Here is a 20,814-nt window from a genome sequence, read left to right as displayed (position 1 = left end):
TAATTATATGCATATTCTAGTTTCTGGGCAGTAGTAATAACCAGATTAAATCGGGTACGTTTTTTATCCGGATGTGAAAATACTGCCCCCTACCCTAGAGAGGTTAAAGAAAACAATTATACGTTTTATTTGTTTTTAGACAACACTGTAAATACTGTGGTCGTAATTTAGGACATTTGTTCCAAAGTACTCCCACACATAAAGAGTTATATGTGATTGTATAGAAATGTAAGCAAGGTTTCTAGTTGATCATCCCTGCTGTAAGGGTTTCCTCTGTAGGCTCCATGTATGTTATTAACTGCACAAATATCATAACTGCATAGTAAACAAATATTACATTTTTATTATCACACCCAAAAACACAAAATACAAAACATACATAATATACCTACGTATGCTATACATTAATACATCATTTCAAACATTGAAAACAATTAGCTAGCCACTCTTTTATATTAACAGAAACATTGACATATACTGTAAAATGTAGGTCCTTCCAGCTCATTCAGTAGCCTTGCTCTGGGTTTGAGTCCAGGTAGTTAGCGATGTCATCATAGTCACCCTCTGAGGAGGACTGGTTGGGGTCAGGAGAGTTCAGGTGGCCCTCCTCCTCATAATCACCACTGTTCCCATCAGCCACTCCTGGGTGACAAACCATGATAAACAGAATACAGTGTGTCAGAAAATAGAGTAACATCCCAAATCCCTTATTGTCAAAAATAGAGTGATAGAGGAGAGGAAAAGAGATAAGAAAGAACAGCTTGTTTACCCTGGTCATTTGAATGGGTTTGATCAGGCTTCCTTGAAGGCGTCAGGTGGTTATTTGCATTGTGGGTAATTGGAGGTTGCCATTGATCCATTCCTTCTGGGAGAGAAAAATAAATGCACAGCATGAATAGAAATTTAACTAAGCTATTGAAACATAAGCACAGTTTGCAGTGCTGTCTGCTCCTACTGTATCCATAAGGACTAGAATTTGTCCAGGTCAGGTCCCATAAAGTCAGGAAAAACTCAGGGCTGTACCCATGGACATACCTGATATTAGTAGATTCTCTACATCTTTGCCTGTGTTTTCATAGCATTCCTCGGAGGAGGTGCTGGAAGAATCAAAGGAGTCCACTGCAGCAGAAGTCAACACAAACCATCATTAGATTGTCTCTTGCTTTTCACTGAATTGTTCATTCTTGAGTTCAAAAGGTGACCCTCTGGGGAGGTGACTGACGAGCAACCCTAGTTGCTAGGGGGGGAAGGAAGGGGGGGGAAACATGGTTTCCTGGAGTGGGGAGGGAGGATTGGATGGAGACATGTTGTCTGGGTGGGTTTGGGGGAATAGGATGGGAGGTTCACTTTTTATTTATTTTTATACTGAATTTATTATTCCTTAAACTCTATGTATTTCTTACTGTTATTTTGATTAGCAGCCTACTTGTATATGTTTTATAAACTTATACATTGAATGGTATAATGTACCTTTAACCCCCCTATCAAAAAATTTACATAACAAATAAAACATAAAAAGTGACCCTCACCACTTGGGGGTCCTATGTTGCATCCTGGATCTTGGTCAACAATGCCTCCTATGAAAATGTTATGGTTGTCTCCTGCATGTGCTACTGACGTCACATTGATGGTGAATAACTAACTTTTAAAACGTATTTTCTATCAAATGTTGTGCATTTGTGTCTGTCATGTAGGAAAGGCATTGAGACCGTTATTGGAGTGCACCACTAAATATGGACTCACCTTCCTCAGATAGACTGTCCAGAGCTGTAGCCCTCATAAAGGGGTTCCTGGTATCTTGTTTGTATCGTATAGAATCTGAATTACAAGTGAGAGTTAAGCTATATTAGCTACACAACAGTGGTGCTGCTGAAAGGATGACGGCTGATAATGGCTGGACCAGCGCAAATGGAATGGCATCAAACACATAGCAAACATGTATTCGATACCATTCCACTAATTCCGCTCCAGCCATTACCACAAGCCTGTCTTCCCCAATGAAGGTGCCACCAACCTCCTGTGCTACACAAATATGAGTAGTGTAGTCCAAAATGATTGTGTATTTTGGAGTCTTGATTAGCCCTTCTGAAGTGTAATGCTTAGTTAAAGTATGTAATAATTAAATGTGATTTGGGAGAAAAAATATACTGTTTACTCTGAAAGGTGGTCAAATGCACAGCTGCCTCGGTGCTTAGATCACACTGCTCATAGTCTGTATCCACTGAGGTGCTGTCCACACTACTCTGGGTCCACTGACATCTGGGATTTGATGGGACTGCAAGGCAAAACAAAAGAGACGTTCTCTATCTTTACAGAGAGTAACCAAAAATGTTGATAATATGTGGCAATGTGGGTCTTGATGAAGTAGTAGCTCTGTAGAGGAAAACAGGGTCAAAGAGGGATGTTCTAATTCACTAACCATCATTTTCTGTTGGGCTGCTGGTTGTGACCTTGATGAGATTCACAGAGTCCCGGTAGTCGTTGTCATGATGCTCAGTTGGCGTCTGCAGGTTAGCATGTCGCTGCTGGACTAAGAGAGCTATGGATAGTAAAAAACACATGCTGTAATATTAATAGAGTATCAGCTTCTATCCAATCCAAAATGATCTATATTGGATTGTATAGGTGACTCTACAGAAATGGTGCAAATTGCAGTCCCACCCCAAAATAACTATTTAAAAAATGACATTTATTTACATGTTGATATGGTCTAATTCAATACAAGGCAATAACAAACATTGTTAAATTAATATAGTACAAAGTCATTGTTTATACACATTTCTATTGAGAGGTCGCTGTCCTCAACCCTGACTCCTAAATGTAAGGTTTAAAAATAAAAGCAATTAATGATTTCTGTAATTGTTTAACACCATTTCAGAGCATATTGAGTTGTTCTATTATTACATTGAAAGATGCTGATCTAATTAGTAGTTGTGCATATATATAAAAAAAAGTTTTGGGCAGAAATGCCTTCTCGAACATGTGAACTTTCATGTGCCTCTGTAAATACGAATAAAATTGTTAAATTGTAAGCCTAGTTGGTTTAGCCCCAGAAAATGTCAGCAGCATTCCTGCTAGCCATGATTGGCTGAGATAATTAGTGGGCTGGACATGCCAAGAGAGGAGTTCGGACTGATCTACCATGTAGCGCGCTTCTGTCTATAATATGAGCTGGTCAGTATGTGTAGGTAATCCTTTCTACCATGGCTTTTTTGAAAGATATCACATAGTATAACTGCATAAGTGTTGCTTTCCACTTTCTGGAGGACCGAGTTTTGAAATCAGTGGAATTAGAGTATTGATAGCTAAGATGGAGAAAATTCTGGCGTTTGATTGCAAATATGCAGACGGAGTCGAAAACAGAACACACAGAAGGCTGGTGTATAAAATATCTGTCAAACTAAGGGCAACCATGGAATCCATGACAGAGAGGGAGAAGCGTCCATCCGTGCATACGGGTAAGAAGGTCTAGCTCGCTACATTTTCAGATATTACACATTTCAAATTTTGTCAGAAAGTTGTTTTCATTTCAAGTTAAAGTGTACTGTTAGCTAGCTAGCTAATGTTAGCTGGCTGGCTAGCTAGCTAACGTTACGTGTATGATCTCTGTAGTAATATTATTTGTATCTCAGAGCAATTTGCATTGCCAGTTATAGCCCAATGTTAGTTAGCTAACATTGAACCTGGTTGGTTAGCTACCTGCAGATTCATGCAGGGTAGTAACGTTATGAGTTGGGATTATGGTTCATTATTTAGCTAGCTAGCCACATGTCTAAGCAAAAGACTCCACTATGCAAGTAATTATTTCAATAGAATGTTTATGATGTCACTGCAACAGCCATTGATAGACGTAGCTGGTAAAAAGAGCGCAGAATAACTGACGAATCTACGAACGCTCAACACCCATTGAAAATGGCCAGTATCATTAAAGGTTGGCGGCAGCGTAGTCTAGTGGTTAGAGTGTTGGTCTAGCAACCGCAAGGTTGCAAATTCAAATCCCCGAACTGACAAGGTACAAATCTGTCGTCCTGCCCCTGAACAGGCAGTTAACCCACTGTTCCTAGGCCGTCATTGAAAATAAGAATTTGTTCTTAACTTAACCTCTACGGGCTAAGGGGCAGTATTGAGAATTTTGGAAAAAATATGTGCCCATTTGTAACTGCCTCCTACACCAACTCAGAAGCTAGAATATGCATATTATTGTTCAGGTTTGGATAGAAAACACCCTAAAGTTTCTAAAACTGTTTGAATGGTGTCTGTGAGTATAACAGAACTCCTATGGCAGGCAAAAACCTGAGAAGGTTTCATGCAGGAAGTACCCTGTCTGACAAGGTGTTGTTGTTCTTGCTTCTGTTTATTGAAGAGTCAGGATCTTAGCTGTAACGTGACAATTCCTAGGGCTCCAATAGGCTCTCAGAACCCGGGAAAAACCTGAACGATGACGAGGCAGCCTCAGGCTGAAACACAGAATCCCCTTTTCCAAGTGGCCCATCAGAGGACAATGGAATTAGGCGCGTGCCCGATTCGACCCCGTGCAGTATTTTCCTTTGGCTGTTTAGCTAATTGCAGATTCCCGGTCGGAATATTATCGCTTTTTTACGAGAATAATGGCATAAAAATTGATTTTAAACAGCGGTTGACATGCTTCGAAGTACGGTAATGGAATATTTAGAATTTTTTTGTCACGTTCTGCGCCATGCGCACCACTGTGATTTACCATTCTGATAGTGTCTAGAACGCACGAACAAAACGTCGCTGATGGAACATAACGATGGATTATTTGGGACCAAACCTACATTTGTTATTGAAGTAGAAGTCCTGGGAGTGCATTCTGACGAAGAACAGGAAAGGTAAGACCATTTTTCTTATAGGAAATGTGATTTTGGTGAAGGCTAAACTGGGTGGGTGTCTAAATAGCTAGCCCGTGATGGCTGGGCTATGTACTTAGAATATTGCAAAATGTGCTTCATCCAAAAAGCTATTTTAAAATCGGACATATCGAGTGCATAGAGGAGTAATGCATCTATAATTCTTAAAATAATTGTTATGCTTTTTGTGAACGTTTATCGTGAGTAATTTAGTAAATTGTTAGTAAATTCCCCGGAAGTTTGCGGGGGGTATGCTTTTTCTGAACGTCACATGCTAATGTAAAAAGCTGTTTTTTGATATAAATATGAACTTGATTGAACAGACATGCATGTATTGTATAACATAATGTCCTAGGTGTGTCATCTGATGAAGATCATCAAAGGTTAGTGCTGCATTTAGCTGTGGTTTGGGTTTTTGTGACATTATATGCTAGCTTGAAAAATGGGTGTCTGATTATTTCTGGCTGGGTACACTGCTGACATAATCTGCTTTCGTTGTAAAGCCTTTTTGAAATCGGACAGTGTGGTTAGATTAACGAGAGTCTTGTCTTTAAATAGCTGTAAAATAGTCATATGTTTGAGAAATTGAAGTAATAGCATTTCAAAAGTTTTAAAAATCGCGCCACAGGATTCAACTGGCTGTTACATAGGTGGGACGAATTCGTCCCGCCGGTCCCATAGAGGTTAAAACCTCTTACATCTAGACGTTCCGCTAGCGGAACACCTGCTCCAATAGCCAATGATGGGCGTGGCGCGAATTACAAATTCCTAAAAAATACAAAAACTTCAATTTTTCAATCATATGACTATTTTACACCATTTTAAAGACAAGACTCTCCTTTATCTAACCACACTGTCCAATTTCAAAAAGGCTTTACAACGAAAGCAAAACATTAGATTATGTCAGCAGAGTAACCGAACACTTCCGGTGATTTTACTAAATTACTCACGATAAACGTTCACAAAAAGCATAACAATTATTTTAAGAATTATAGATACAGAACTCCTCTATACACTCGCTATGTCCGATTTTAAAATAGCTTTTCGGTGAAAGCACATTTTGCAATATTCTCAGTAGATAGCCCAGCCATCACAGCTAGCTATTTAGACACCCACCAAGTTTAGCACTCACCAAAGTCAGATTTACTATAAGAAAAATGTTATTACCTTTGCTGTTCTTCATCAGAATGCACTCCCAGGACTTCTACTTCAATAACAAATGTTGGTTTGGTCCCAAATACTCCATAGTTATATCCAAACAGCGGTGTTTTGTTCGTGCGTTCAAGACACTATCCGAAAGGGTAAATAATGGTTACGCGCCCGACGTGTTTCGTGACAAAAAAATTCTAAATATTCCATTACCGTACTTCGAAGCATGTCAACCGCTGTTTAAAATAAATTTTTATGCCATTTTTCTCGTAAAGAAGCGATAATATTCTGACCGGCAAAGCGTGTTTACGTTCAAAGAGAGAGAAAGTAAAAGCATGGGATCCCCTCGTGCACGAGCCTCAGTCTGATGGCCCTCTGATCGACCACTATCCAAACGCGCTAAAGTTTTTCAGCCAGCGGCTGGAATTACATCATTCAGCTTTTTCCCGGGTTCTGAGAGCCTATGAGAGCCGTAGGAAGTGTCACGTTACAGCAAAGATCCTACATTTTCTTTAAACAGAGCCAAGAAGCTCAAGGAATGGTCAGAGAGGGTACTTCCTGTTTGGAATCTTCTCAGGTTTTTGCCTGCCATATGAGTTCTGTTATACTCACAGACACCATTCAAACAGTTTTAGAAACTTTAGGGTGTTTTCTATCCAAAGCCAATAATTATATGCATATTCTAGTTTCTGGGCAGGAGTAATAATCAGATTAAATCGGGTATGTTTTTTATCCGGCCGTGAAAATACTGCCCCCTAGCCATAACAGGTTAACTGACTTGCCTAGTTAAATAAAAGGTAAAAAAAAAGCGTAATTAAATTGTTGCCAGCAGCACAGTTGCAGTCATCAACGGATAACATAAAAACAGCCTAATAGCTCTGCTAGGGCGAGTAAAATAGAGTGAGTTCTCTCATTTGTGTCTGGAAGTAGATAGCAAGCTAGCCAACATTACCCAGTTAGCTTGGGTGCTTGACTGCTGTTAGGTCAGAATGCTCGGATCAACCCTACTCCTCAGCGAAAGAGTCTAGTGTGCGCTCTGACAATGCTCTGAGTTTACGAATGCCCAGAGCACACTCTTTCACTCTAGATTAAATTTACGAACACACCCGTAGTATAAACCAGCCTTTAGTCTTGAAATATTTGGCTGTTTAGTACATAGCCTCACATGTGAATCCTTAAAGAGATGGGTGGGGTTAAAGTTTAAGAGGGTGCTGAATGCTGAAAGGGGGTAGACAAAGAAGAGCTCTCCAGTAGGTACCAAAACATTCAAAGGCCATCTTCTCAAAAGTGAAGTAACAAGTTAATCAACTTTCAAAGCAGAATTACATTCCAATTGTTCCTCAACTGTAGTGTATGATATATAATTTTCCAGCTCTGAGTCTCTTTTATCCAATGTAAAAAAAATTTAAAAAATCTAATTTTGCTACATAAGACCGAATCAAGCCAGTCGGTCACATATATCAAATATGCAATACAAACAGAGTGTGTGAGTAGTACTGTATATATGTCTATCATACATATGTTGTAAGAAATATGCGCTGAAGGTTTGGGAAAAATAGGATACAAATTAGATATTTTTTCCAATCCCCAATTTGCACCACTTCTGTAGAATAACCCATTTACAAAACTATATTACAGTATGAACTGCCAGATACATGGACATATGATGCATGGAGATTTTGAAATACAGTCACTGAATGTATGTGGCAGTTGGGACGAACCATCTCTCCTCCTGTAGTGGCAGCAAAGCAGAGCGTTTGTGACCAGAGCCATGAGCAAAAGGAAGGACAGGGAGATGCACCCCAGCAGCTCTAGGGACATGGAGAATGGGAAGCCATCATTTGATACACTGGCTGTAGTCACTGGGCCTAGGAAGTAAACAAAATACAGGAACAAAATACAATTTTACACACATTTGATCTTGATGTTTTACATTATCAAAAGTCTGAATAGTTTTGCCAATCTTAACATTCAGACTCAGGTTTAACTTTTTCACCTGGCGTTCTGCTTAATACTGTTGTAGCTGCTTCTGTTGTAACTGGAAGATATCGTCCATGTGATCCTGTGAGAAAAAGTACAGGAGAAAATATTTGTTTCTGCTTCAAGTATCACATGTCCTTAAGTGGTTTGTCAGTATCTCTGAAAAACCTAAATTGTGCTCACTGTATACATTAAATGAAATATTTAAATTAGTGCACAAATAATCTCACTTACCACTACAAATAAGTCCAGCCGCTTTAGAGTCAGCGCACAATAGTGTCTTGTTGGCAAACTCCTTACACTGCCAAAGGTCTGTGTGATTTGGAAAGCATTGGTAGTACCACAGGGTACTATTGTTGTGAGTGAAAGGGGGTATGAAAGCTAGAAAATGAACTGGCTCCCCACAGCCCAACATGGAACACACCATTGAGGCTTCCTCCTTCCCCCAGCAGGTATCGCACACTGTCCCCCATGATCCATTACGGTGGATCTCCACTTTACCAGAACAGCGGTCCACACCTCCGGTCAGCCTCACTGCCTTCAGCTCTGTAAAGGAGGCAGAGAAAAGAGGGACCATGAAGATCTTTAGATGAATAAAGAGAAGTTGGTGCAATCTGGCCTGTTAATAGGTTTAATAATGTTTGTAGTGTGTAGGAAATCAGAGTGACAGTTACCTGAGCATACCACCCCAGCGTCCTCCTTGTGCCCACAGTCATGGCTTTCACCTGACGCTGGGCACTGCCATAGGTTGCCCTCTTTGCCAGTACATTTCAGCTCATCCAGGTAGATGGGATCCTTGCCCTGAGGGAAGGCACCACCCTGCCCTGTCACACTCAAAGCATACCCACAGTCAAGCTGGGCACATACCACATCAGCGTCCCCCACGTCCCACTCATCGTCACACACCGTGCCCCACTGCTGCCCCTCTCTCCACAGCTCCACACGTCCAGCACAGCGGTGCTCGCCTCCAGCCAGCCTCACAGCCTGATGCTCTACAACCACAAGTACTGTGTGAGTTTCAGTGAACATGATTTGCTCTATTCAACCCATAGAGTTATGGTTAGTGTGCAACTCATGTCGTTCAGCTTGAAAAACTACATGATGTAATGCATATGATACATTTGTAGAAAATAAGACTGTATGATCAACAATAGAAAATATCCTATTATAATTTGAAACTTATTTTGTGAAATGAGAGCATATGATGAAATGATTGTCTTTTCAAACCATGTCTTACCACAAATGACATCGGACACTATTGCGCAATTAATCCTCACAACGTGGAAGCAGTTCTGAAGACGATATTCATGGTAGGTGCAGTTTGTGAGGCAGGTACTGTTGGGTGGTGCGCTGGTCTCAGTAAGACTGTAGACTCCACCACAGCCAAGTTCCATACAGATCTGATGGGCTAGTTGGTCTCTGGACTCTGCAGTGAATGTGACTGAAGTCCATATCTCATCTCTAAGGATCCTGGGACTCCAGGAGCATGCATTGGATTGTAGAGTTATATAGGGCTCAGCTGTGAATGAGACATTTTAAGTGAATGAAGACTAACTATTAAACGATATCACTAAATTAAATCGCAATGGTATAAGAGTGGGAGGGATGGAATGATTACATATGTAGTCTATTTATAACATAATGGATGGTCATACTATAGAGAAAATGTTATGGGTATTGATGTGCAGAATGCAGGAACATTTAGGATCTTGATGAGTGGGTGAAATAGTTTTGCAACATAGGCCTTAACCTAAATTACAGTGCTATCAAACTCTTGGTTGGAATGCACCTGCAAAGTTCAATCAAACATAGCAGCAAAGCCCTAACCACCTCCACATCCTGTTTGACATTCTTTTGACACTGAACAAAAATATTCATATGGAGAGCACACAATGGGGTTTAACCAAGCACAAGTGGTTTCAAACTCTGCACCGACTGCTTGATTAATGCTCTGAGAACTGGATAATTTGGGGTGGTCTGGTCATGATGCATGAGCGATGGAGTAAAATGAAATGTGAAACTCAAAGCCAGCAGTAATGAATGGAGATATTTTTTTATAAGTGTGTGTGGCTTTGTCAGAAAATAAAATATAGAAACTCACTTCGATTCTTATCAAGCTCCGATTGTGATGCATTTTTTCCAGTTTGAGAGGAGTCATCTTTATATGCTGAAAGAAAGTTGAAAATCACATCCCTTTAGATCACAGATATAGCAATGACATGTACCATCATTTTATTTGTTAGAGTGTCACTGCTATTGTGACTCCCTTTGACCACTAGGACTTCCCACATGCAAGAATTTCAAACTAACCACTTGACCAAGCACAATCTGTTGTTGTTAATCCAGCATGTGAGATGCATGTGAAATGTGGTAAGATGACTTGAGTCATAAAGCCCTGTGTCCTAACCACCTGTTTACTGTACAAAGTAGTTAGTGGTAGTAGTTTACTACATTTTCCATGTAGGCCGTACAGTGTTTATTATTACATTAAAAGTAAAATAAAAATGAGGGTTATCCAGCTTGCACATTTGGTTCCTTGGAAGTTGTGGGAACATGTGTTATTGGTTTCCCAATGGTTTTGAGAACGAAGACATGAGTCTCATGACCGGGTTTTTTTATTTTAATTTTTTTAAACGTTCTGAGAACGGAAGTGAACATTTTGCCTGTTTTGGGAACGTTTGTTTTTAGGTTTTATGAACTTTCTGAAAACAAATTATAGGTCATTTGAAGGTTCTAAGAACATATTTCGATAAGACTTAATAACACTGCTAGCTTAGTTTGGGTTAACTCATAGCACAGATCGAAATTAATTTGCTATGGCATTAATCATGCAAACATTTTTTATTTATAATTGTGGCACAGCATCAATATGATTCAAACCTATTACCTTTTGTTCTCTAGCCATGTAATTTAGTCCACTGTGCCACCAAGATGGAGCGAGCATGCCATGTCTTTTTAACTCATACAAAGCTGTTAATTTTAGTCTATTCAAACATACCACATTTAAGTAGAACCATGAGGAAACCTGCAGAAAATGTTATGCTGAAGTACTGAAATTCACACAGAATAAACATATGGTTCTCAGAACATTATGTGCGAGCTGGGATAATTCCTTCACTGCTATTGTTATTCAAATAAATAATATTTGTGCCTTTTTTGCCTTGTGTAATACATAAAATCCAAAAGTTGTTTAAAATCCCTGAAGTTATTAGCCGTGAACTGGTTAGCATGTCTAATACTCTTCACATTGTATTTATTTATGTCACCTTTATTTAACCAGGTAGACAAGTTGAGAACAAGTTCTCATTTACAACTGGGACCTGGCCAAGATAAAGCAAAGCAGTTCGACACATAACACAGAGTTACACATGGAGTAAAACAAAGATACAGTCAATAATACAGTGGAAAAATAAGTCTACATACAATGTGAGCACATGAGGTGATATAAGGGAGGTAAAGGCAAATAAATAGGCCATGGTGGCGAAGTAAATACAATATAGCAATTAAAACACTGGAATGGTAGATTTGACAGTAGATGAGTGTGCAAAGTAGAAATACTGGGATGCAAAGCAGCAAAATGAATAAATACAGTAGGGGAAGAGGTAGTTGTTTGGGCTATTTATAGATAATAAATAATGTTTATCTTCACTTATCGGGTGTGATAGAATCAAGGTTACTTTTACTGTAAATATTAAACAAGTAAATCAGAAATAGATCATAAAGAAATTATGGTGTAGAGTGGCATATATTACCTTGACAAGATTGAAGCGTTTGGAGGATTAAAATGAGTTTCACCAAATTCATAGTGTTTTTATCTATTCAGACACACTATTGGAAAAGAAAACAATGAAAACAGAAAAATGTAAGTTTCCCTTGATATCTAGCTCTGATCACTGCATAACCCCAAACGGTGTGAAAATGTCATCCTGAGCTCTCTTTTCTGTGCCTAAACAATGCGCGGTTTCCTCTCTTGTTCCTCTGGCATATGTCTTCATTTCACATTTCCGCTAAAACATCAAATAGCTAGTGTGTGCTCACATAGGCCTACTCACAAAATATGAAATAAGTCAATAATCTAAGAAAATCTGATAGGGTCTGTCACTAAAAGACAGGACCAGTCCAGTATTAGAACATTGTCTAATATTTAAAATATCATTTTAAGTTCATTATTTTTGTTTAATTAACCTGAATTTAGTTGGTTAGAATTTGATTGACCCTGCCAACAGTCATAGTTGTTTGTCATCAGAAATGTAATGTGGGCAGGAAATGAATGTAGAGAACTCATGATTCAAAAACTGTATATCATTGTAATCAAAGACAGTACAGTAGCCTGTACTGTCTAAAAAGTGCTTCAGTTTTTTTATACCCCTACCCGAGATATAACAAAATTTATTCAGAGCTCTAAAGTCAACCAAAAGTGAACAGTCTTTATGACCCCCATATACACACACACAAACAGTAGGTGGGCTGTATCTTTTTCCACAGTTCACATTCCTCCTTTATCACTTGGCAGCTTCTTTACTCCCTAGATTAGAGGCGCCTTGACAGGGCCTCTATCCTGTCGTAAGTTTTTCCAGAGTTCCAACCAGGTCATGTGTAGTTCAATTGCCCTCTATTTTCTCAACCACACATTTCTCACCCTTAACCTTGTCTCAACCATACTTTATTGGATTATAGTCTTATAATTCTAATACTTTTCAGTCTTATAATTGTAATACATTTCACATCGTTAATTTATTTTTACTTTTATTTAACTAGGCAAGTCAGTTAAGAACAAATTCTTATTTTCAATGACGGCCTTGGAACAGTGGGTTAACTGCCTTGTTCAGGGGCAGAACGACAGATTTGTAATTTGTCAGCTCAGGGATTTGAACTTGCAACCTTTCGGTTACTAGCCCAATGCTCTAACCACTAGGCTACCTTTAGTCATTACTTTAAACATAAATTCCCTTATCAGTGGGCCACATTATCACGTTTCAGGGGAGACCCAGATGCAGACAATGTCGAAGTAACAAAAGTTTATTACTAGAATTGGGGGCAGGCAAAATTACAGGATAAGGGCAGGCAGAGGTCAATATTCCAGATTAGCAACAGATAGAGAACACAGGTATAAATACACTTGGGACAATGGAGAAGATGTGCGACACCTGGGAGGGGGGGGTGGAGACAAGCACAAAGTCAGGTAAAACAGATCAGGGTGAGACACACATAGGCTCATGTAACGAAATATTGCAAGCTTTGATATTGTTTGAATGTAGAATACAAGTAGTCAGTTGTCAGCAGTACGTACAAATAAACAGATCTTTATTATCTTTAGGGTAGGTGAGACGAAATCGTCCCGCACTATTCAACAGCCAGTGACACCAGAGCGCCAAATTTAAAACCACAAAATGTCATAATTCAAAGTTCTCAAACATAGGACTATTTTACACCATTTGAAAGAAAAGACTCTCGTTAATCTAACCACACTGTCCGATTTCAAAAAGGCTTTACAGCAAAAGCAAAACATTAGATTATGTTAGGAGAGTACATAGTCAGAAATAACCACACAGCCATTTTTCAAGCAAGCATATATGTCACAAAAACCAAAAACACAGCTAAATGCAGCACTAACCTTTGATGATCTTCATCAGATGAGACTCCTAGGACATTATGTTATACAATACATGCATGTTTTGTTCAATCAAGTTCATATTTATATCAAAAACCAGCTTTTTGCATTAGCATGTGATGTTCAGAACTAGCAACTAGCATACACACCGCAAACTTCCGGTGAATTTACTAAATTACTCATGATTAACGTTCACAAAATACATAAATTATTTTAAGAATTATAGATACAGAACTCCTTTATGCAATTGCGGTGTCAGATTTTAAAATGGCTTTTCGGCGAAAGCACATTTTGCAATATTCTGAGTACATAGCCCGGCCATCACGGCTAGCTAATTTGATACCCACCAAGTTTGGCCCTCACCAAACTCAGATTTACTATAAGAAAAATTTGATTACCTTTGCTGTTCTTCGTCAGAATTCATCCCCCAGGACTTCTACAACAAATGTTGTTTTGGTTCCAAATAATCCATAGTTATATTGAAATAGCTCCGTTTTGTTTGTGCGTTCAGGTCAGTATCCGAAGGGTGATGCGCGGGCACATTTCGTGACAAAAAAATTCTAAATATTCCATTACCGTACTTCGAAGCATGTCAAACGCTGTTTAAAATACATTTATGCGATTTTTCTCGTAAAATAGCGATAATATTCCAACCGGGCGACGTTGTATTCGTTCAAAGACTGAAAGAACAAAATGGAGAATTCACATGAACGCGCATCTCCAGTGTCACTGTCCCCAGGCAGGCCAGTAAGAAACAGAGCTGCTGTACTTAGCCCAGAGACTGCAGAGCTCTCATTCCACTTTCTGGCGCCTTCTGAGAGCCAATGGAAGCCTTAGAAAATGTCACGTTACAGCAGAGATGCTGTATTTTTGATAGAGATAACCTAGAAGGACAACAAATTGTCAGACAGGGCACTTCCTGCATGGAATCTTCTCAGGTTTTGGCCTGCCATATGAGTTCTGTTATACTCACAGACACCATTCAAACAGTTTTAGAAACTTTAGAGTGTTTTCTATCCAAATCTACTGATTATGTGCATATTCTAGTTTCTGGGCAGGAGTAGTAACCAGATTAAATCGGGTACGTTTTTTATCCAGCCGTGCAAATACTGCCCCCTAGCCCCAACAGGTTAAAACCTGTTAGGGACAGATGTTCCGCTAGCGGAACGCCTCAGCAATATCCAATGGTATAGAGTGGCGCGAATTACAAATACCTAAAAAATGCAAAAACTTCAATTTTTCAAACATATGACTATTTTACACCATTTTAAAACCTCTTACATCTAGACGTTCCGCTAGCGGAACACCTGCTCCAATATCCAATGATAGGCGTGGCGCGAAATACAAACTCCTCGAAAATCCGAAAACTTCAATTTTTCAAACATATGACTATTTTACACCATTTTAAAGACAAGACTCTCCTTTATCTAACCACACTGTCCAATTTCAAAAAGGCTTTACAGCGAAAGCAAAACATTAGATTATGTCAGCAGAGTACCCAGCCAGAAATAATCAGAAAACCATTTTTCAAGCTAGCATATAATGTCACAAAAAACAAAACCACAGCTAAATGCAGCACTAACCTTTGATGATCTTCATCAGATGAGACTCCTAGGACATTATGTTATACAATACATGCATGTTTTGTTCAATCAAGTTCATATTTATATCAAAAACCAGCTTTTTACATTAGCATGTGACATTCAGAACTAGCATTCCCACCGAACACTTCCGGTGAATTTACTAAATTACTCACGATAAACGTTCACAAAAAACATAACAATTATTTTAAGAATTATAGATACAGAACTCCTTTATGCAATCGCGGTGTCCGATTTTAAAATAGCTTTTCGGTGAAAGCACATTTTGCAATATTCTGAGTAGATAGCCCGGCCATCACGGCTAGCTATTTTGACACCCACCAAGTTTGGCACTCACCAAACTCAGATTTACTATAAGAAAAATTGGATTACCTTTGCTGTTCTTCGTCAGAATGCACTCCCAGGACTTCTACTTCAACACCCAATGTTGTTTTGGTTCCAAATAATCCATAGTTATATCCAAACAGCTGCATTTTTTTCGTGCGTTCAAATCACTATCCGAAGGGTGATGCACCGGCGCATTTCATGACAAAATATTTCGAAATATTCCATTACCGTACTTCGAAGCATGTCAAACACTGTTTAAAATCAATTTTTATGCGATTTGTTTCCCAAAATAGTGGTAATATTCCAACAGCAAACGTACCACCTTGCCCAGGGAGGTTAAACAGGGTTGATCTTTACATACGTTTTCTATATGATAATGTTCATGATTGAAAAGGCAAACATTTTACTCTCTAAAGAAACTGGCATGTATGGGCCGACAAAGAAGCATGCATGTTAAATAAATGCATTGCGTGTAACGTTCGTCGTATTGAGTGGACCAAAACGCAGCGGGAATGTGTATACTCATCTTCTTTATTAGATGGAGAAAAAAAAGAAAAAATACTTATACAAAAAAACAAAGAAGACTGTCCTGTAAGGCTAAACGCTATACACTGAACAACTACCCACACATCCCAATGAAAAAACACTCCTATTAAATAGGACCCCAAAAAACGAAACACACTAAACAAACACCCCCTGCCACACCCTGACCAAACTACAATAACAAACAACCCTTTTTACTGGTCAGGACGTGACATTGCGCCATTCGGAGATGCGCTTTGCAGCCTACTCTGTAACTTAACCTGCGCTGTAAAGGTATTGCCATGAATTTGACAGTATACAAGCAGTGTGGTGGTAAGTCAAATTCTGTATTTCATATTAGAGTACACTTACTGTAATATAAATACGGTATCAAAGCAAGTACTGTGTAATGACAATACCGTAAAATTGACTGTATTATATTGTAAAAAGTCAAAAGCTACCATAATCGGAATGAATGAATGAATGAAATTCATTGAGGGAGGGGTTTGTATCTTTACTGTAATTAAAGGGGATTGGTGCAAGCAGGTTGGCTGCTAGGAAAAGTGTTTACAAATTACAGCATATTAATTTGGGCTAGGCCCACCTGGCCAACATCCTGTGAAATTGCAGAGCGCGAAATTCAAAATACAAAATTCGTAATATTAAACATTCATGAAAATACAAGCGTCTTACATCGTTTAAAAGCTTAACTTCTTGTTAATCCAGCCGCTTTGTCAGATTTCAAAAAGGCTTTACTGCGAAAGCATACCATGCAATTATCTGAGGACAGCACCCCGCGTACAAAAGCATTAAACATTTTCCAAACAGAGGGGACACGAAAGTCAGAAATCGCGATAAAATAAATCACTTACCTTTGAAGATCTTCCTCTGTTTGCAATCACAAGGGTCCCAGCTACATAACAAATGGTAATTTTGTTTGATAAAGTCCTTCTTTATATCCCAAAAAAGTCACCTCCCCAGAGGGTCACCTTTTTGAACTCAAGAATGAACAATTCAGTGAAAAGCAAGAGACAATATAATGATGGTTTGTGTTGACCTCTGTTGCAGTGGACTCCTTTGATTCTTCCAGCATCACCTCCGAGGAGTGCTATGAAAACACAGGCAAAGATGTAGAGAGTCTACTAACATCAAGTATGGCCATGGGTATTTTGTGTAAGTGCTGTGCTTGTTGAGTGTCCTTCTCTATATGCGTGCTGAAAGTCTGTTGTCAATTTGTTTACTGTAAAATAGCATTGTATCTGGTCAAACACAATTCTTTCCAGAAGTTTACTCAGGGTTGGTAACAAGCTGATTGGTTGGCTATTTGAGCCAGTAAAGGGGGTTTTACTATTCTTGGGTAGTGGAATGACTTTAGATTCCCTCCAGGCCTGAGGGAAAACACTTTCTAATAGGCTTAAATCGAAGATGTGGCAATATCGTTCACTATTCTCCTCAGTCATTTTCCATCCAGACTGTCAGACCCCGGTGGCTTGTCATTGTTGATAGACAAAAATACTTTTTTCACCTCTTCCACACTGACTTTCTGAAAATCAGAAGTACAATTCTTGTCTTTCATAATTTGGTCAGATATACTTGGATGTGTAGTGTCAGCGTTTGTTGCTGGTATATCATCCCTAAATTTGTATATCTTGCCAATGAAAAAGTAATTAGTTGGCAATATCAGTGGGTTTTGGGATAGATTAGCCATCTGATTCAACAGACTTATTTGCCATACCTTTTACTTCATCCCTCTCAACCATACCATTTTTCAATTCCTCATAAATCCAAAGATTTAACATTTTTCAGAGTCATTTTCTCAATGGGTGCATGCTTATTAGTAACTAGAATAAGCAATTTCATAAATGTGTCAAGTGCAACGTCTGGTTGCTCCTCATTACATACCACAGACAAGCAAATACTCTTTACATCATCAACATATGAATCATTACAAAACTTATTGTATGACCTCTTCTACACTATATTAGGCCCAGCCTTTGGAACTTTGGTTTTCCTCGATATGGCTATTATATTGTGATCACTACATCCTATGGATTTGGATACTGCTTTAAAGCAAATTTCTGCAGCATTAGTAAAGATGTGATCAATACATGTTGATGATTTTATTCCTGTGCTGTTTGTAAATACCCTGGTAGGTTGACTGATAACCTGAACCAGGTTGCAGGCACTGGTTACAGTTTGAAGTTTTTTCTTGAGTGGGCAGCTTGATGAGTGCCAGTCAATATTTAAATCACCCAGAAAATATTATTCTCTGTTGATATCACATACAGTATCAATCATTTCACACATATTATCCAGAAACTGACTGTTAGCACTTGGTGGTCTATAGCAGCTCCCACAAGAATGGGCTTTAGGTGAGGCAGATAAACCTGTAGCCATATTACTTCAACCGTATTTAACATTAGATTGTCTCTGAGCTTTACAGGAATGTGGTTCTTTGTATAGACTGCAACACTGCCCTCGTAGGCATTTGTCTTTTCGGTAAGTGTTATAAGCATGCATTGCTACCACTGTGTCATCAAAGGTATTATCTAAGTGAGTTTCAGAGATAGTCAGAATATGAATGTCATCTGTTACAAGCAAGTTCACTTCCTTGACCTTGTTTCTCAGACTGCATGTGTTAAATGCATTCCAGGTGACTACCTCATGAAGCTGGTTGAGAGAATGCCAAGAGTGTGCGAAGCGGTCATCGAGGCAAAGAGTGGCTACTTTTTTGGTTACTACATGATTCCATATGTGTTATTTCATAGTTTTGATGTTTTTACTATTATTCTACAATGTAGAAAATAGTAAAAAAAAAGAAGAAGAAAAACCCTAGAATGAGTAGGTGTGTCCAAACGTTTGGCTGGTACTGTACTTTGATCACAGACAGACTGGTATTCATTTCAAGACATCTACTTTTCTTGATCTACACTTGAACAGAACAGATTTTAAAAGTTCAAATTAGTGCTGGTGGACGCCTTCCTCATAAACAGACTAAAGCACCTTATAGACTTACGAACCTTGATCTTTTAAGTGTAAATGATTTCATGAGTCAAGTCAAAACAGAGGATTGTAATATTTTAATATGTGTTTCCTTCATGTTAGATTAGATCTGGTAAAAGATAATACAAAGAAAAAACGTTTGTTTGTATTATTTTGTACCATCTTTGAAATGCAAGAGAAAGGCCATAATGTATTATTCCAGCCCAGGTGCAATTTAGATATTGGCCACTAGATGGCAGCACTGTACGTGCAAAGTTTTAGTCTGATCCAATGAACCATTGCATTTTTGTTCAAAATGTTGTATCAAGACTGCCCAAATGTGCCAATTTGTTTATTAATAACTTTTCATGTTCAAAACTGTACACTCTCCTCAAACTATCTAGGTAAAGCTCCGCCTTATCTCAGCTCACTGGTCACGATAACAACCCGTAGCACGCGCTCCAGCAGGTATATCTCACTGGTCATCCCCAAAGCCAACACCTCCTTTGGCCGCTTTTCCTTCCAGTTCTCTGCTGCCATTGACTGGAACAAATTGCAAAAATCGCTGAAGTTAGAGACTTATATCTCCCTCACTAACTTTAAACATCAGCTATCTGAGCAGCTAACTGATCACTGCAGCTGTACTTAGCCCATCTGTAAATAGCCCATCCAATCTACCTACCTCATCCCCATATTGTTTTATTTACTTTTCTGCTCTTTTGCACATCATTATTTCTACTTGCACATCAGCATCTGCACATCTATCACTCCAGTGTAAATTTGCTAAATTGTAATTGCTTCGCTACTATGGACTATTTATTGCCTTACCTCCTCATGCCATTTGCACACCCTGTATATAGACTTTCTTTTTCTCTATTGTGTTATTGACTGTGCACTTGTTTATTCCCCGTGTAACTCTGTGTTGTTGTTTGTGTCGTACTGCTTTGCTTTATCTTGGCCAGGTCACAGTTGTAAATGAGAACTTGTTCTCAACTAGCCTACCTGGTTAAATAAAGGTGAAATAAAAAATGTAATAAAAAACAATAGCATGGTATTCTTACACTGTAATAGCTACTGTAAATTGGACAGTGCAGTTAGATTAACAAGAATTTAAGCTTTCTGCCAATATCAGATATGTGTATGTCCTGGGAAATGTTCTTGTTACTTACAACCTCATGCTAATCGCATTAGCCTACGTTAGCTCAACCGTCCCTCAGGGGAACCACCAATCCTGAAGAAGCTAATTATAGATTAGCAATTACATTTACTTTTGCTACTTAAGTATATTTAAAACCAAATACTTTTAGATTTTTACTCAAGTAGTATTTTACTGGGTGATTTACAGTGGGGGAAAAAAGTATTTGATCACCTGCTGATTTTGTACGTTTGCCCACTTACAAAGAAATGATCAGTCTATAATTTTAATAGTAGGTTTATTTAAACAGTGAGAGACAGAATAACAACAAAAGAAACCAGAAAAACGCATATCAAAAATGCTATAAAATGATTTGCATTTTAATGAGGGAAATTTTTTTTTGACCCCTCTGCAAAACATGACTTAGTACTTGGTGGCAAAACCCTTGTTGGCAATCAGAGGTCAGACGTTTCTTGTAGTTGGCCACCAGGTTTGCACACATCTCAGGAGGGATTTTTGTCCCACTCCTCTTTGCAGATCTTCTCCAAGTCATTAAGGTTTCGAGGCTGACGTTTGGCAACTCGAACCTTCAGCTCCCTCCATAGATTTTCTATGGGATTAAGGTCTGGATTAAGGTCT

The 20,814-nt window shown here is 38.7% G+C and overlaps 1 protein-coding gene across 3 annotated transcripts; it reads right to left on the bottom strand.

The window, feature by feature from the left end:
• Positions 1 to 316: 316 nt before the first annotated feature.
• LOC115176118 (T-cell differentiation antigen CD6) lies at positions 317 to 11,972 on the bottom strand. Of its 3 annotated transcripts, none has more exons than XM_029735951.1 (13): positions 11,750 to 11,972; positions 10,099 to 10,164; positions 9,235 to 9,516; positions 8,672 to 8,989; positions 8,232 to 8,543; positions 8,014 to 8,079; positions 7,739 to 7,885; positions 2,420 to 2,539; positions 2,156 to 2,275; positions 1,744 to 1,818; positions 1,036 to 1,119; positions 770 to 862; positions 317 to 642 (listed from the first exon to the last, which is right to left on the bottom strand). In XM_029735951.1, the coding sequence occupies exons 1-13, from the start codon at positions 11,799 to 11,801 to the stop codon at positions 506 to 508; spliced, it is 1,872 nt and encodes a 623-aa protein (XP_029591811.1). In that variant the 5' UTR covers positions 11,802 to 11,972; the 3' UTR covers positions 317 to 505. The 3 variants fall into 3 exon arrangements, with proteins under 3 accessions (XP_029591811.1, XP_029591810.1, XP_029591812.1); XM_029735950.1 differs by having other exon boundaries at positions 770 to 865; positions 11,750 to 11,971; XM_029735952.1 differs by lacking the exon at positions 11,750 to 11,972 and having other exon boundaries at positions 770 to 865; positions 9,235 to 9,473.
• Positions 11,973 to 20,814: the final 8,842 nt, after the last annotated feature.

This window comes from Salmo trutta, chromosome 36 (genome assembly GCF_901001165.1).
Source record: "Salmo trutta chromosome 36, fSalTru1.1, whole genome shotgun sequence".
Taxonomy (NCBI): domain Eukaryota; kingdom Metazoa; phylum Chordata; class Actinopteri; order Salmoniformes; family Salmonidae; genus Salmo; species Salmo trutta.
Note: the sequence above shows the minus strand (reverse complement) of the source record. Positions and strands in the feature narration are given on the sequence as shown.

Bases quoted from the DNA above. Each gene is read 5' to 3' on its own strand.
- LOC115176118 (XM_029735950.1), bottom strand. From the start codon at position 11,801: ATGAATTTGGTGAAACTCATTTTAATCCTCCAAACGCTTCAATCTTGT. The intron at 7,886-8,013 runs GTGAAAAAGTTA...TTTACTTCCTAG, and splicing joins AGTATTAAGCAGAACGCCAG to GCCCAGTGACTACAGCCAGT. The intron at 2,540-7,738 runs GTTCGTCCCAAC...TACTATCCATAG, and splicing joins CCACTACAGGAGGAGAGATG to CTCTCTTAGTCCAGCAGCGA.